An 18,579-nucleotide genomic window follows, 5' to 3' on the forward strand; every position below is an offset into this window, starting at 1 on the left:
ATTAAGAGCAAGTTCCAAAGTAAGTACGTAGTATTTACTAAGCTGGTAGTGCAAGTTACTTTAAACGGTTGGTGCAACCCTACCCAGAATGCTTGGAGTGGGCTTTTGGGGCTCTTTTGACTTTGGACCAGAAAGCAACCACCTGGAAACATGCAAAACAACACAGAAAACTCAAAATATTTTAGCAACCAAATTGCAACACCCTTGCAACCACCCACATCACCCTAACACTATAGTGCCAAGTTTTGAATGGCATGATTAATGTTTGACACCACTATTTGTGTGTATCTGTGTGTGTTTTTCAGGAGAGCCGGATCTATGCGGTAGCTAAATCAGGAATGAGAGTCTCAGAGGCCTGTCTTGGAGCCAAGACTCTTGGGAGAGGTCAGTCGACCAATCAGCAGTCATCACTAATCTCTCAGTATAGGCCTGTCACCACTAATTGTTATAACACTATATGAACACATACCCTTAGATCTGTCAATTAGAGGTAAGGACTTGTTTGATGTCACTTCCTCTTACCTAACGGGAACACACCTGTGCAGGTGTGATCTCCGTGCTTTGAATCTTCTAAGAGGCTGAGAATGAGAATCTTCTGAGGGTGAGAATGAAAACCCTGCTTTTCAATATGCCGTGATGAAAGGTTAAAACTGCTGTGTAATTATTACCCCAGGGAGTATTCCACCTCTCACCTCAACTCTACAACAAACGTCAGTGGAACTGTGCTGTATTCTGCTTCGAGACACAAGTCTGATCAGACATTTGGTTTTATTTCTTATGCCACATATTCAGTGTAAAGATTTGGGAGTGACAGTTGCATTTAACCCTTCCATGCTGATACTGTTGAAAATCATATATGACAGATCATACCACAAAAGGCACCTTATAATACATTGTATGGTCTCAGGAATAATTGTATCCACAGTTATAATACATTATAGTACTTATTTTATGCTTTTAGAAAGTATAATGCAAAAAAAAAAAAAAAATTAAGATGTAACAAGCAATCTCCAAATATTATAATACATTTTAACTTTGGTTAACATTATTTATGAAAAGATAAAATGCATTATAATGTACAGTATGAATACTTTTATAATGCATTATACATAAAAGCTTACAAGGAAATTCCTGGAAGTTTATTGGTCAAAAAGTACTATGAGAAGAGAACCATGAATAATCTTATACACCACCGTTCAAAAGTCAATGTTTTTTATTTGTTTTAAATGAAATAAATACTGTTATTCAGCAAGGATGCATTAAATTGATCAGAAGTGACAGTGAAGACATTGTGTAATGTAATGGAAGATTCCTTTGTCAAATAAATACTGTTCAACATTGGTAATAATAATAAATGTTTCTTGAGCAGCAAATCAGTTTAGAATGATTTCTGAAGGATCATGAGACATTGAAGACTGAATGGCTGATGAAAATCCAGCTTTGCCATCACATGAATATATTACATTTTAAAATATATAATAATAGAAAATAGCTATTTAAAATTTAAATAATTTTTGACCAATTAAATTAAAAAAACATCCAAAAAAATCTTACCGACCACAAACTTTTGAACAGTAGTGTATACTTGCTAGAAAAAAGAGAAAGACAATCAAATAAAAAATAAGCAAATGAAAGGGATGTCATCATTTACTCACCCTCAACTTGTTCCAAACCTGTATAAATCTCTTTGTTCTGCTGAACACAAAGGACGATTTTTTTTCCATACTATGGAAGTCAATGGTGCCCCACAACTGCTTGGTTACAAACATTCTTCAAATTATTTTCCTTTGTGTTCAGCAGAACAAAGAGATATATACAGGTTTGGAACAACTTGAGGCGGAGTAAATTATGACTAAAAGTATTTTTCAGTTTTGTGTGAACAATCCATTTAAATGTACAAACAAACGCCATATTTGGCTGTTTCACTGATGTCTGTAAATGAAATGGCCATATGAAATTATATTGAAGTGCCCACCCAGGCCTTATGAATTTTTTACAACTTTGCAGACTTTATGTAAGTGCCCATGTGTTGTTTGTTTGTGTCTCCAGTATCCACCCAAACTCAGCACTCAACAACCGGCCCCTTCACCCACCTCATTTACAAGAACATCAGTGTGCCTGTGTACTCCACGTTTAAAGGGGTAAGATTACATCAATATGATACTTAACTCGTTATATATTACCAGTGTCACGCTAAAGTGTTATTGCACATAACAGGTAAAATTTACTTGTCTTTCTCATCATTCCCACAATGTTCTTCTGCCCTTAGAAGGCAACTCAGATCAGCAATGTCCCTCTCCCGGATGATGACTCCGGTTCAGAAGATGACAGCAGCTCATTGGTCAGCTTGCACACATCAACACTGGGGCAAGATAAAAAGGGCAGCACCCCTGGCAGCCCTCGGGCTGTCAAAAGAGGTGAGGAAATCTGTAAAACAAATATTTGTATTTAACCGTTTTCCCCTGTAATTTGTGAATAATATAAGTGTGTAGCATTAAACATGTTCAAAGTCTGACACAGGATCAACTCTTAAACCATTTTACATCTTTTGTCCTGCAGGTGTTTCTATGTCCTCCATCAGTTCAGAGAGTGACTATGCCATTCCTCCGGATGCGTACTCGCTGGACAGCGACTGCTCAGAGCCCGAGCACAAGGTTCAGCGCACCTCCTCCTACTCCTGTGAGAGTGTTGGGCAGGTGCGTCTCTGAGCTCCTTCTACTATGAGCCGTCTCCATATTGTCTTCTCATCTATGCTACCATTCAAAAATTGAAAAAAGTATTTTATGCTCACCAAGGTTGCATTTAATTGATCGAAAATATAGCAAAAATGGTAAAATTGTGAAATATTATTTCTATTTAAAATAACTGTTTTCTATTTGAAAATATTTTAAAATGTAATTTATTCCTGTGATGGTAAAGCTGAATTTTCAGCATCATTACTCCAGTCTTCAGTGTCACATGATCCTTCAGAAATCATTTTAATATGCTGATGTGGTGCACAAGAAACATTTCTTGTTCATAGTTTTCATATAATGTCACACACTTATCCATTGCCCGCCTGCTTTTTTTCGCCAAGTTTGTACTAAAATACTAGGTAACACTTTATTTTAAGATGACGTAGTTGCATGTTATTACATGTGCTTACTATAATAATAACAGTAAATTATGCATAATGACAAGTAACTAACCCTAAACCAAACCCTAACCGTAACTCTATAGTAAGTAAATGTAGTTAATTAATATTATTCAGTACTTATATGAGTAAATACAATGTAACTATTTCACCTTAAAATAAAATGTAACCCAGGCAAAACAGATCAATATGAATGCAATAATCAGTTTCTCGTTAAGCATGTTTCCATAAAAAAAACAAAGAATACGCTTAACTTTTTAGCCCATTTTGCTCATATCCTGAGCTCATCGTCTTGCCTGTATAAAGTATGCATCATCAATAAGGTATATACTGATTTTTTTATACTGATTTGATCTTTTAATATCACTGTTTAAGTACATTAAGGCCCTTTAAGTGTTTTTCATATTAAGCGTTTTAGAATGTCCCACTGTTTTTAGTGATTGAAACACTGCAGCAGGCGCTGTATATGTATCACAAGTGCCAAAATCTTGCATTTTGTTCACATATTTTTGTGTTTCTTCTTTTGAGATTGAAAATTTACAGGCCTGTGCTGCAGTTCTATGGATGTTTTACCCTGCAGGTCTCTGCATCAGTCACTTGACTGAAAACTATGAATGATTATTTATGTTGAAAATGGTGATTCTTTGATGAATCGAAGGTCCAAAAGAACAGCATTTGCTGGAAATAGAAATCTTTTGCAACATTATAAATTATTTTTTGTTGTTGTCATTTTTGATCAATAAAATGTGAAAAAAAAAAAATTATTAAAAAATTACTGATCCCAAATCTTTCAATGGTAATGCATATATTCATATATTTTAGTACATAGGTTCTTCAGATGACATTTGTGAGTGTGTTAGGCAATATTTTCTTATGTTTTAGTTTTAGTCCAAGGAGGTCTGTAATACCTCGAGAAAGCTGTCTGTTAGCATTCCCGTTCACATCGATCCTAATCCAGTAACATCGATAGAAGTTAGAAGACGGGTTGTCCATGGTTAAACGCTTTCTATGTGTCTTTCTATATAGGAGACTCTAGAAAAGACAGGTTACTTGCTGAAAATGGGCAGTAAGGTAAAGGCATGGAAGAGGCGCTGGTTCATTCTGAAGAACGGGGAGATCTTGTACTACAAGTCGCCGGTGAGTAGACTTTTCCACAACTCTGCGGCGGTGTTGGAGAGAGAGAGTGAGGGAAGGAAGTTTAGAGTTACAGCGCTGATGATATCTGCCTTTGCTCTGTTCTCAGAGTGACGTGATCCGGAAACCTCAGGGCCAAATGGAGCTGAACTCCTCGTGTCATATAGCCCGCGGAGAGGGAGCTCAGACATTCCAGGTGAGAGACACACTGATACACCTAAACAGCCTTTAACAAATCTGTCAGCCTGAGGCTTTCAGAAACAGCCTGATGTGGGTATCACATGAGCTTCGCTTGCGTTTTGAGGGAATGTACAGCTCTCAACTGCTGTCATTATTGGATTTTCAAAGTCATAATAATAACAATAATTGGGTATTATCTATAATTTCCTCAAACTTTAATCCGTGTCATCACATCTGTTACAATTTCGGAGGAACTGATGATCATAATCAAAAAATGAATTGGAATAAATATTACAATACATTCCATGATGGCCAAGATTATTCAGAATCTTCACGCATCATGTCAAATCTTCAACTCACTTAATACTCAACAAATAGCATAGTTAAGGACGCACCATGTATCAGTAATAATGGATGGAGAAATGAATTGGATAGATAGATAGTCATAACCAGTTTTGCTGGCTAAATCTCTGTCAATCTTTTTCTCATGTGCGTGTTGTGTCTAGTTAATTACAGAGAAGAAGATCTTTTACTTGGCTGCAGACTCTCCAAATATCCTGGAGGACTGGATCAGAGTTCTCCAGAATGTTCTCAAGGTCCAGGCCAGTGGACCAGTTTCCATGGATAAAGAATTCAAGGCCACGGTGCGAGGCTGGCTAACAAAAGTAAGAGTTCACAGGAGTGTTATGGAGGTTTTGAGTGAGAGAATGATTGAGTAAAGTATTTGAAAAGTATATCTACATATAAATGCATCTTTTCATAGGATAACAGTAAGAGTTTTGACATATATAAAGCAATGAAGTGATGACGATTAAAGGAGGAATGAGCTGGAGAGTGTGAGGATTGTGGGGTGAGATTACTGGATGACCCTGGATGATTCCGATAGGTTGTCCCTGATCACAGGCTGTTGATAGACAGGTCAATTTGTTATTAAAGTCAGCATGAAACAGAAGTTGTGATAGATAAACATACAATAGAGAAGAAAAGACTGAGTGTGAAATGGCTTCTTGAACGAGAAAAAAAGTAAGCCGGAACTTAATTTTGTCTTCCTTTGGGACTTAATTGGATGGTTAGATGGTTGTGGTTTTCTATTGCTGTGATCTCGTGTGAGTGACAGGTTGCCCTGCCCTCGTGCCGGTAAATACTTCATCAGAGAAGAGAAGAGATGAGCTGCAAGAGGGAGGGGAAGATATTTCAAATAAATAATAGTGATGTGCACGGATCAATTATTTATAATAAATACTACAATGTTCCATAAAATTGTCTTTTTGTTTTCATGGTGACTTTATGGGTATGTTAATGGCATGGTTTTTCCATTTGAATGCATTTGATTTGACCATACATTTTCAGTTTGATGAATGAACCGCAGATTTGATCTATTGTTTCTTTCACTTACTCCGTCTTTCTCCATTTTTCTGATGATGTTTTACATTTTACTACAGGTGAAACATGGTCATTCAAAGCTTGTGTGGTGTGCTTTGATTGGGAAAGTCTTCTACTACTACCGTAACCTGGATGACAAGGTAGGTACTTTTAGCTTCCTTAAATTCAGAAAAACTGAGGGATTTTCTGTTAGTAGCTCTGCAAAGTTTTCATTTAAGCTGAAGTGTGTAATATTGATGTTAAAATCAAATCAAATATTCAGGTAATTTGTAAATTAATTTATGCATATGCTGCTATTGTATGTTGAGATCAAATATGTGTTTGTCGCAGTTCCCACTGGGCCAGTTACGTGTTCGGGAAGCGCGTGTGGAAGAAGTGGACAGATCGTGTGATTCTGACGAAGATTATGAAGCAGGTGGGCGGGGCTTCCTCTCCTCTCACTTTACGTTAGTGGTCCATCCCAAAGAGCAAAGCCCTACCTACCTGCTTGTCGGCACTAAACAAGAAAAGGTACCACTCACACCACAAACGCAATCTGAATTTTGCGCTAATGCTTTGTATTTTGTACATTAGAATGCCATATGTAAACAAGTTTATTAATATGATAATAATAACATTTATTAATTGATATTAATATCAATTTTCTGTCAAGGTATGGGATTACAAGTGTTGGGGAACTACTTTACTGTAGCTTTTTAAGCTATGTTAGGATAACAGCATTAAACAACATTTGAGACAGATCAACTTGTCAACTAATACCATCAATAAAACAAGATTTTTTTGGGGGGTTCGTTAAGATTTTATAATGTTTTTGAAAGCACTTTTCTCAAGGCTACACTGATGTGTTAAAACAAATACAGTAAAACAATAAAATTGTGAAATATTATTACAACTTAAAACAGCTGTTTTCTCTTTTGAATAATATTTAAAAATGTAATTTATTCCTTTAATTTCTGATTTCCATTGAAGTTTTTCAAATTGAAGTGTAAGTTTTTTATCAATCCAATTACAAGCGGGTGATGCTAAATACTGGTTTAAACGGGGTCTAAAAAGTTTTGAGCTTGCCCAATTTCGACCAGTTCTAGAGCTAGTCGAAAATGCATTAGACTGGATTGCTTTCATAGTTTTTCATAGTTAGGATTGCTTATCGTAATCTCCTACTAGGAGTTTTCTTAGTAGGAAAATACGAGTTTCCTAGTAGGAAATTATTGTAATTTATTGCCATTACTCAGAAAATTTGACACATGCTCCCTCTCAAATCATAGTTCCTACTAGGACATCTGAGTTTACTAGTAGGAAATATGATTTGAGAGGGAGTTTATGTCCAGTTTCACGAGTAATTCACGAGTTGCTGTTTCAATTTCACGCTCATGTGGTCGAATGCGTTCGAACAGTCACAAAAAAACGCCTAGTGACATAATGCATACATATTATGGGAAGCGCGCTAGCCAGACAGGATTTAAACTTTGTCGGCTGAAGACCCAAGTTTGGTTTGAAGACGAAAAACGTACCAAGTACAATGTTCTCTAGTCATTCCTGATTTAGATAGACCCTCCCCTCGAAGAAATCAGGACAGAAGTGATTGAAAGTGGACAAAAGAGAAGGATTAAAACCAGGTGTAAATGGGAATGTCTCCCGGGCCTCGTCTACTTGTGATTCGATCGACCAAAACGCATCTTAATACCAGGTGTTAACAGGGCCTCGGTCTCTTGCTGTCTTTCTCACAGGACACCTGGCTGTACCACCTGACTGTCGCGGCGGGCAGTTGTGCCAGCCTGAGGGTGGGCACCGAGTACGAGCAGCTGATTGGCAAGCTGTTGGATGTCGATGGAGACCCAGGTCAGAGGTTACTTTTAAATATCTACTTCTATAACACGTACAACTGCTTAACTGCTTCTCAAGTCACACGACAGACTGGATGGTTTTAAATTGGGATAGACAGATAGAATGACTCCATCTAGACCCCAGACAGTGTTTACGACCAGTTCTGATGGCAGCTGTTGTGCCATTTTAATTTGTTTTTCAATCTGTGTTTGTGTGCAGACTCTGCTCAGTGGAAACGTGAAGTGCTGTGCTTCAGTAAGGAGGGTCTGCGCTACCCCCTCACCACGCTGCCCTCCGAGGCACTTCAAACCGAAGCTCTCAAGCTCTTTAAGGTGAACGCTCTCGTCGGTGTCTTCTCTTTCTTTCTTTCTTTATCCTTCTTTCTGCTTTATTCACATTCACACATCGCTCAAGTCTTGATGTCCTCTTGTTGCCTTTATCTCCCTTGAAGAATCACTCCCATCTCTCAAACACTTCTAAGTTGTCCTCATCCTCCTCTCCTGAGAGGTGATGGTGCCGTCCTGTCCCTACTGTGGACTCCCACGGCAGGATCAAAGGCAGTGATGGGAGGCCTTGTGCTCATTATAGCACAGGAGATAAAGAGCTGGATTTGGCTCTGATTGACATAAAACCTCTCTGCGGTGTAGTCATGTTGGGGAAGCTGCTTTGAAACTATAGCTTAACAAGATACAAGCTTGTTCGTTCAATTCATGTTAATGAATTCAAATTAATCTCATTTTGAGTCTGAACAAGACTCAGAATGAACTCGACAAACAAGACTCGGAATGAACAAGCCTTCTCAATTTAAAAAGCAATTTAACAAATCAGATATTTTATATAAATGGTCATCTGCTGACGGCATTTCGTTTGTTCAGTTCGTCATGCGAGTCTCATTCACAACAATTAGAGAAAAGTGGCGTAAGAATAATGAATGTATAAAAATGGCCATTGATACAATTAAAATGACAGTGTCATAATCTGTGTTATTTTAGTATAATTTATATACTATTTTGGATTGGGTTTAATTAATTTAATTTTAGTTTGTTTCAGTAATTTTGTTATTTGGTTAATATTTTTATTTAGCTTTAATTGCCTTTTTATTTCAGTTTTAGTTCTAGTAATTAAAAATTTTTGAAATGTTGATTTGATAGCTATCTGAAATCAAATGCGCTTTAGTTTTTCATATAATATCTATTTTTCATATTATTTCAGCTTTATTTCAATTAACAAAAATGATTTGTAATAGTTTTAGTAAACAGTAACAACACTAATGTATTTAGATTATTGTATTTTCCATTTAATAAAAAAACAATGCTCAGCAGTTCACAAAACAGGAAAACTGCTCTGTTGTCACTTGTGGGCGAAACACTTTTTTTAGTAGATTTGTAGATGCAAATTTTAATAAATGATAAGATCTTTTGGTTGTGAATAACTTTTTTATGTTTTTTAATGATTCAGTTGAGTGAATGATTCAGTGACTCAAAACACAAAAAGAAAATCACTTGACGGCACTTAACCTGCAGAAAGAGTCACTAAACGTATCAGTAAATGAATGAATTAATCATTTTGTTAAATAGATTAAAAAGACTTGAATCTCAAGGATGAATCAAAGTCCTTACATCAGAACTCGTATGCAAGAGTGCACGTGATATACTCACTTAAGTGTCTCTCAGATCACTCATTTTTAAAGCTACATGCTGCTACAAAGTGTTTTGCTACTGTTATGCATAATGCAGACAAATATAGTTAGTATAGTTACTCCTCAGCAGTGGCTCTCAGCACTTTGTGTGGGAAATGGCACTAGCCCTGTAACGTCTCGTTTTGAGGACAGGCCTAAACATTTCATTTTGAGTTCAAAGAGGATCGCTGACAGTGTTTGGAGAGATAGTCTCATTCCAGTTGCTCGTGGTTTCTCCCCAGGCTCCCATTTTCTATTGAGAACCCTGTTCTCCTGAGGTTTACAGACATTATGCCCTATTGACAGTTCAATGGCGTATCCTCGAGAGCTAGCATCATACGCAGCCCTCGGTGCTCTTTGAAGATCAGAGGCACTATTTAGGTAGTCATTTGATACTGAAAGAAAATGTCTCCCACTCTGAAGTAATGAATGGGGGGTCGACAGCTACATCCTGACTTGATTTAATTTGCATTGTAAGAATTTCTCTAAGAGCAGAAACGGAATGTTAATAAGAAAGTAAAGCATGTTGTTGCATGCGCTGACTGTAGCAGCTGTTGTGTGAGGTGTTCGCCATCTGCTGGTTGCTCTGTTCTCATCGGAGACACTAGTGCCATAAATCCCAATCTCCTTTGGCCTTTTAGGTTTGGTTTAGGTGTGAGGGTTTGGGTTAGTAGAATAAGTTGACATGTAGTTGCAAAGTTACTTATAGTCAGTAGAATGTCTGTTGGAGGAGCATCACAATAAAGAGTTAGCAGATATTAAGCAGACAGTCTACTAATACTCTAATAAGAGTTGGTTGACATGTAGTTGCAAAGTTACTTATAGTTAGTAGAATGTATATCGGAGAGTTTTACCAAAAACCTTGTTTAAAGCAAGTTTTTTTTTTTTTTTTTTTTTAAATATTCTCTTTTGAATTCATGTTGGTTTCATATTGTTTTCAAAAACGTACACCAATTTCAAGAAAAAAACTATTGTCTCTTAAAATGTAATGTGGTGTAAATATCAAGTAAAAAGTAATAGCATATTTTTTCTTACGTCTTATACATACTTGAAGGCTAAGGATTTTTTGACGATTTCAATCTAAATTGAAATAAATCAAAATACATTTAAAATGAAATATATAAGCAGTCACACCACATTATATTTTTCAACCTGAACCTACTTTGCCTGATTGAGTTATTTGACATTTTTAGGGACTTTTTTTATGAATAACATTTTGTACTGTAATGTATTTTTGTATAAATTAATAAATAGGACAAAATGTGAGTGTTGTGTCATTGACCCACATGCATACAAATCTTTTTTTTTTTTTTTTGGCCCTGGTAGTCTTGCCAGCTTTTCATCAATGTGCTGGTGGAGTCTCCCTCAATTGACTACCACACCTCGCTGGCCCAGAATGCACTGCAGGTGTGCCTAACACATCCAGAGCTGCAGAATGAAATGTACTGTCAGCTGATCAAACAGACCAACTGCCGCACTCCTCACAACTATGCCCTTACACAGGTCAGTGTCTCATTTGTGCAGACACACACTTCACACTGAATCATCAGATCAAGTGTTGTATATCTCTCCTCTCTCTCTCTCTCTCTCTCTTTCTTTCTCAGTGCTGGCAGCTGTTGTCATTGTGTGTGGCTCTCTTCCTGCCTCAGCATCATTTCCTGTGGTACCTGAGACAGTACCTGCAGCACAACGCAGATCCCAGGTCATTGGCCGTACTGGCCCTAAATCCTCCTATCAATTCAAGTATATAGTTATAAATCTGACTATATAGTTGTAAACCCAAATATACATTTATGTTTGTAATTTATACTAATAAATCTGAATATATATATACAGTAGATTGTAAATAATTGTACTTTTTATAAAAAAAAAAAAAAAAAATATATATATATATATATATATATATATATATATATATATATATATATATATATATATATATATATATATATATATATATATATAAAGGATTTCTAACAACTGTATATTTTGTACATATTTTATATATCTGTAAATCAGATTCACAATTGTATTATCAGACTTACAACTATACACTTCCATTCAAAAGTGATTTTTAAAAAGTTTTTGAAAGTCTTTTATGCTCACCAAGACTGGTTTATTTGATAAAACATACAGAAAAAAACTTAATATTGTGAAATTTTGTTACAATATAAAACAACTTTTTTCTGTTTTAATATTTTTAAATTGTTATATCTTATTAGGCTTATAACAAGAGGGAAAAATCTGACAATGAAACTAGAGAAATTATGTTTGGATTTAAGGGCATTTTGTTGTGTTTACTGGAAAACAAGACTAAGGACTGATTAGAATAAGGGTTTTGCAGTGATGTCTAATGTACTTGAAAACCTGAGTTTGTTTATGTACACTCACAGGACGGAAGTGGGGAAATATGCTGTGTACTGCCAGCGCTCAGTAGAGAGAACTTTACAGAATGGAGAGAGAGAAGCAAAGCCTTCGCGGATGGAAATTCTATCTATTCTGTTGAGAAACCCCTATCATCACTCTCTACCCTTCAGCATACCTGTACACTTCATGAACAACACTTATGAGGTACACAAACACTTTCAGTGGCCCTTACATTTACCCCAATAAAGCTTACAGTATCATATTTGATACGCCAATTTCTAACGCCTCTAAATTATGAACATGATCAAAGCTTTGCTGAAAAAAAAAGCCTTCTGATTTAGAGATTATACTTTTTAGTTAGTAAAAGGCCTTTTAGCAACTTTTACTTGACTATCCATAGTTTTTTGGAAAAATCATGTTAAAATGTTAGGATCAAATATGACACACCAGTCTTTTGGGGAATGTTTATTTGTACATCTCTCAATCATCATTTTATTGCATTGCATTATATGTTTGCCCCCACAATAGAATCTACAGAGCTTTGATCATAAAACTAAGCATTATATATCATCTTACTAAGACATTATTGGGAGGTAATTTTATCAACACTAAAAAAGCAACATTTTGCACAAAAAGCGGAGAAAGTCACATTTTTGTCGCATGTGCATAAGCAATGCTTCTACAGCTTGTTTCTGCTTCTTCTCTGCCTGTGTTTTGATCCGGAGATTCTGGACTCTTTCAGAAGATGGGCTATAGCACCCCCTACCATACAAAAGTGAAAACACAGATTGCAGATTTAAGTTGCAGTCAGGATGGATGAGCATTTACACTACACGTGCAATGTGCTCACATGCGTTTCTGACTACCTCCATCTGTGGTTACTTGTGTTCTGGTCAGAACAGGTTTTAGCCCCCATTTACACCTGTATTCAGCATTGACCACTTGTGATCCGGTCACAAAAAATACATGGTTGATTCCAAGGGTAAACAGGTCCTTGATATATGATATGGAATACATAACAGTAAAAGGTTTTACTATACAGGATGTCCTTCATACCATCTTATCTTTCTCCACCTCTATAGGTTGTAGGTTTTGATGGTTCGACCACAGTGGAGGAGTTCCTGAACACAGTGAACCAGAGGGCAGGCATGAGGAAACCACAGATTTCAGGCTTTGCGCTCTTCACTGACGACCCCTCTGGCAAAGACCTGGAGCACTGCCTGCAGCCCAGCAATAAAGTATAATATGAACATTAAATATTACAGATTTTATAAAGTACATTTTCTTTGCTGCAAAATTTTTTTTTGTTGTAATCCTCTGGTGCAGATTTGTGATGTGATCTCCAAGTGGGAACAGGCACTGAAAGAACTTCATCCTGGAAAATATGAAGGAACACGGATTGTCCGTCTCACTTATAAAAGCAGGTACGTTTGAAATACGGTGGTCTCGTACGCCAATGAACAATGACATGAACAATTAAGAATGTTTTTACCAATATTTTAATAATGTTAGTATTCAATCTTCCTCATAGGCTGTGTTTCCGAGCTCAGGCTAAGGGGGAAACTGAGCGAGAGCGCCTTCTGCTGGCCTATCAAGTAAATGAGGAGGTACAACAAGGGCACTTCCCTGTCAGTAAGGAACTGGCCCTGGAAGTGGCTGCGCTGATGGCACAGGTGTGTGTTGTTCTAAATCACATGAGTGTATCTGAAGTGGTGGGTAACAAACACAACTCAATTATCTTTTAGGTCGAGCATGGTGACCTAGACCGGCCAGCAATGTCTCCCGCTGGCTCTCCTCAGCCGAAGACTCAACAGGTCCTTCTGCAGGTACTGGAGCGCTTTTACCCTAAACGCTACAAGCAAGAATTCAGCATGGAACAGCTCAGGTAAATTCACATTTATTTGATTGAGTATATTATAATCACGTCACATTCACATTTATTTTATTATATTATATTATCATTTATCTTTAGCATTTAATTGTATACTATTTAATTTAATATAATTATATAATATTAATATAATTAATGTCATAATTATTTTAATAAATAGTATAATCAGTATAATAGTTATTCCAGAATAATTATAATTTATATGATAAATGTAATAATTTATCTGTAGTTTTTTGCGTTAACTTAAGCGAGAATTTTAAAGTTAAGAATTTGAAATTAATTGCATGCATTAACAGCCCTTTGACATATATATATATATATATATATATATATATATTGTATGTACGTATATATGTATACACACATATATATATATATATATATATATATATACACAGTATGTATATACTTTGCTTTATTGACATTAATATTCTGTTTTTCTCCATTTAAAAAGAGCTCACTGGATGACACTCTATACAATCACTCTATTTAACAGTAACTTTGTCCCACAGGGACCTCGGTGAGCGTTTGGCCACTAAGTGGTCTGTCCTGGGTGGGTGCACAGCCTCCGAATGTGTGAGAATCTATCTGACCGTGGCCCGCAAGTGGCCTCTGTTTGGGGCCAAGCTGTTCAGTGCCAAGGTAAGTTCAGATGTAGGAGAGGCTACAGTTTCCAGAACCACTGCCAAAATTATGTGGTCGCAACCTCAACCACTTAAAAAGGTTTTCAGATGTACCTTTTCACAAGAGCGCTGTTAAAACATGACAGAATTTCTCCTTTTACTCCCACTCTGTTGGTGCACAGCCATTGCCTCCCTCTTCATTGGATCAAACTCAGGTGTGGCTGGCTGTAAATGAGGATGGGCTGAGTGTCCTGGACTACACAATGGTGAGTGTATGTGGATACTTATAGTTTCAGAAAGTAAGACTACGTTAAAGGAATATTACGGGCCATTTACAACTTAAGCTCTTAAGTGTGCTGTTAATTACCATTTAGACTCCCTCAGGTTGTAAAAACAAATGAAACACATACTTACAGTAATGTTCTTATAATGGAAACCTACAAGTCAAAAGTGCAGTGCAACTATAATGCTGTTTTGAGAATATAACAATAACAAGGTATGTGATGTTATTACAATGTAATTGTAAAAATCTTTTAAATCTATAAGCACATAGATCAGTCAAAAGGAAATACATATAGAATACATAATTCAGTCATGAAACTCTAACCGAGCACTGATTGGTTCGTCTAACGCTGTGGCATTAGCCAACCAGATGTACTTCCTAACCCACGTAACCATATATGGCAGCAGCATGTCCTTATGTGTTATTTTAACTAAGCTGAACAAATTGTTGTATTTGCTCAGCAGCAGTGTGTGTACATTCCATGCCCCATGCTGGTTAAATAATTCACTCCGAGAGTTGTCACGATTGAACTAGTGTATTACTGGAAATGAGCAAATACTCCAATACTGATCTCAACCAATTAACATTTATACACATTTGCTGTTCCAACATATCCCACCACTTAAAATATAATATTTGTTTAGTAATGTCCATGGGTAGCGCACAACAAGACGTTCATTCACCTAGAAACATAGTCCCAGCTCAAAAGAACAATTTAATCCGCTATAACAAAAATATGAGCTTCATATTTCTGCTTTTACACCTCTGGTCCTCAAGCTTGCTGGGCCTCTTTTGTAAGTGCACTTCTTTTCAGACCTTTAGCGCCCTCTCTTGCCGCGGTGCATTTCTCAATCCTGCTCTTATGTTTCTAGAACTGTATAAGATCTATCTGGCACTGAGGGAGCCACATTGGCAGGTGTGCTGGTTTGATATGTTTATTGACCTGGAAGTTTCCAAAAGCTGTAGTCCTGATATCTTGCCCAGTTGGCTGTATTCTCACTTGGAGAAGTCTAGCTGTTTTGAGAAAGAATAAACAGGGTCAGGGCAGACTCTGTAATTTTCTATTTTTATGTCTTCTTTTATTTTGGTTTACCTCTTCATCCATTCACTGTTCTCACCAGCTCACTGAAAAAAAAAATCCAAACGGGAACAGAAAGCCAGTAACAGTAAAAACTTTAATATTGTGATACATATTTAAATTTTAAACAGTGTTTTTTATATTTTAAATATTTTAAATATATTCCTGTGATGACAAAGCTACATTTTCAATGTCACATAATCCGTCAGAAATCATATTAATATGCTGATTTGGTGCTTAAAAAAACATTTATTATTATTATCGTCAATGTTGAAAGCAGTTGTACTGATCAATAATTTTGTGGAAACTGTGCTGCTGTATAAATCGATATAAAAGTATTTACTGTCACTTTTGATCAGTTTAATGCATTCTTTCTGAATAAAAGTATTAATTTCCCTCTGAAACACCACAAACTTTTGAATGGTAGTGTATACGTTTGTTTTTGTAGAGTCCAATTAGACAAAATTTCTCAATTTTGTGTGCTCTGTTTTTTTAGCACCCATTCGCCACATATCCATACCAGTCAGTGATCACCTTCGGAGGCTGCAAGGAAGATTTCATGCTAGTGATCAGCCAGATTAAAGACCAGGCTTTGGGGAAGAAGACTGTGGATAAACTTTTATTTGCACTGGCTAAACCAAAGGTAAGACATGCTAAGTTACAAAAGGGAAAACACAGTTTAACTGCATTTCCAAATGCTGCCAGTAAAGACAGAATTCTGATATATGTGGTGTTTTTAGCATTAAGTTTTATTACCCATCTTAGAAATCTTATCTTAAGTGTGTGTGGGTAAAATCAGATCTTAAAAACAGTTCTTAAAAACTCATACACCCCATCTGAATTACATCTGATGGTAAAAACAGGGGTTACATGATACAGGAAGCGCTAATGAGCTCCACTGAGTGAGGATCTGTATTCGCATTTCTGTGCTTCAAGTCTTTTTTGGCTAGAGACAGTAAAAGCAAGTTAATTATAGAAATATCCATCTACTAAAGAGTTTGCACCTCTGATTCTGCTGGTTCATTGTGTTTCTCTCTCTCTCTCTCAATGCTGTAGATCCTGGAACTGACGCTCCTCATGGCTAGTTATATTAACTACTGGACCTCCAGCTTACCAGGGGCTGGTAACCAGACTCAAGGCTCAGTGCTGGGGCCTCAAGGAGACCGGAAGCTCTGGGACATCGACAGCCGGCACTTCCCCTCAATGACATACACCACCAAAGGCCCCACTCTCCTTTAAAACCTCAGTCTCCAGGTGTCTGGACACATCCGCAACATATCGCATGGTCCGCATACACAAACAAAAACACATTTTGGGAAACTTTAGATGATTACATTTGGGATACAGTTCAAACTTTTTGTGTTTGAAGGTTCAAACAATAAACTGGAAGAAAAAAGTTATTTATTGTGCGAAACGGTCAACTACTTGCACACTGTTCGTAGTCCAAATACAAAAAATAAACACATCACGAAGTGGGTTTTTGTAGTAACCCACCCTGAGAAGATCACCCACCGAGTCGGAGTAGATCCAAGAGTATTTTATTCTTGAGTGCAAAAAGTTTGGCGCTCATTTTTAAGGAATTAGAGCTTTTAAACTGGACGTCCAGTTAAAGACATGGTTTGACTTTTTCATTTGTGCGTAACATGATTTTGTTTCATCTATGTCTTTGTTTGAATTGTCTATGGTTTAGTTAGATTTTTGTTTATATTTGTTCAGGACATTTCCACTGATTAACGGTACATTAATTAATGGCACCATCAGTCATATACAGTTTATACCATCAAGTTTATACAGTGAGTACTTCATCAGGATGCGTAGAAACAGATCATCTCTATTATATTAGCACATATGTGGAAACCATTTAGCTAACCAGTATAGAAAGGACAGTCTTATGTGGTACAAAACTCAAGAGTGGTACTGTTAGTGTGTCTAATGGTAGTGTAACAGGGTTGATGAGTTCTTCTCATTTATCCAAACAGGAAATGACATCATCAGCACCTCATCAGCTTTGGGCTAAAAGTTTTAGTTTATGCTCTCATATTACATGCCATGTACTACCAAACATAATGCTTCATCTGAGCCAATCTGTTTTCATCTTAACATAGTGACAAGTTTTATGTAATACAGTAGTTGCAAAAAGGCACACACACATTTCATATTTACTTATACTAGCCATAGCCTTGCCTTTTGTATAGAGAAAAAAATCGATGCACACCCCACACATTTCACAACATTACGTTAATATGTGCAGGATCATATATTTTCGTGAAGTTTGTAGCTTGAGAATGGTCATAATTATATAATGATATCCAGTGCTGGGTAGATTACTTCCCAATTTGTATTTAATTTCTGACTCCATATTACATTACAAACATTGTAGTTAGTATCGTAATCCATTACATTACACATTTAGGGTAATATAATCTGACTACTTTTTGATCACTTTTGACCCAACTCGTTTATCACATTGATTTAAATAGGATAATATTGTACCATATTGATATACAAATACAAAGAGAAAGAAAATCTATTCCATTCTTTATCAACAACATGAAGTGCATTAAACATTACATAACGTCAGGGTTTCCCAAACTGGGGTTTGTGAGTTAACTGAAAAGATAATAATTAAATAAATCATAAAATGTAAAATTAAAATAAATAATTTAAAAATATAAATTCTAATAATAAAAAATGTGTTAAAAAGACAAATGCCTTTCAAAGACATAGCAATATGGTTAAATGACTTACGGAGTGATAATTCAAATAATAATTAATGTGTTCGTCAGAAGTTGATTCGATTTGCAATGTTGAACTTTTGAGAAAAGGCTCCTTAAAAGTGAAATGATTTCTATAAATCCAGAGGTCAAATGCTTTGTGGCCTCTCAATTTTCCATGGAATTATAGCCACCTGACTAGTGGCTGGTCGACTGGGTGACAGAAACATGACATTTTAAATGTGAAAAAGACTAATTAGGGAGAATCAATAAATTATTAATGATTTGCTG

At 36.3% G+C, this 18,579-nt stretch overlaps 1 protein-coding gene across 1 annotated transcript in view; it reads left to right on the forward strand.

Annotated features, from left to right (window-relative positions):
* Nucleotides 1-18,201, forward strand: part of plekhh1 (pleckstrin homology domain containing, family H (with MyTH4 domain) member 1) — a 40,670-nt gene extending 22,469 nt beyond the window's left edge. The window contains exons 9-30 of the mRNA XM_079853831.1: nt 306-384; nt 2,050-2,141; nt 2,270-2,417; nt 2,560-2,696; nt 4,160-4,270; nt 4,377-4,463; nt 4,954-5,112; nt 5,890-5,970; nt 6,161-6,340; nt 7,558-7,669; nt 7,874-7,986; nt 10,659-10,835; nt 10,937-11,034; nt 11,726-11,903; nt 12,782-12,937; nt 13,026-13,123; nt 13,231-13,372; nt 13,445-13,584; nt 14,103-14,232; nt 14,396-14,479; nt 16,071-16,217; nt 16,631-18,201. Of these exons, the coding sequence (XP_079709957.1) occupies nt 306-384; nt 2,050-2,141; nt 2,270-2,417; nt 2,560-2,696; nt 4,160-4,270; nt 4,377-4,463; nt 4,954-5,112; nt 5,890-5,970; nt 6,161-6,340; nt 7,558-7,669; nt 7,874-7,986; nt 10,659-10,835; nt 10,937-11,034; nt 11,726-11,903; nt 12,782-12,937; nt 13,026-13,123; nt 13,231-13,372; nt 13,445-13,584; nt 14,103-14,232; nt 14,396-14,479; nt 16,071-16,217; nt 16,631-16,813 (2,832 nt within the window). The 3' untranslated portion in view covers nt 16,814-18,201. The remainder of the gene's footprint in view (nt 1-305; nt 385-2,049; nt 2,142-2,269; nt 2,418-2,559; nt 2,697-4,159; nt 4,271-4,376; nt 4,464-4,953; nt 5,113-5,889; nt 5,971-6,160; nt 6,341-7,557; nt 7,670-7,873; nt 7,987-10,658; nt 10,836-10,936; nt 11,035-11,725; nt 11,904-12,781; nt 12,938-13,025; nt 13,124-13,230; nt 13,373-13,444; nt 13,585-14,102; nt 14,233-14,395; nt 14,480-16,070; nt 16,218-16,630) is intronic.
* Nucleotides 18,202-18,579: the final 378 nt, after the last annotated feature.

Source organism: Squalius cephalus (genome assembly GCF_949319135.1).
Source record: "Squalius cephalus genome assembly, chromosome: 20".
NCBI lineage: Eukaryota > Metazoa > Chordata > Actinopteri > Cypriniformes > Leuciscidae > Squalius > Squalius cephalus.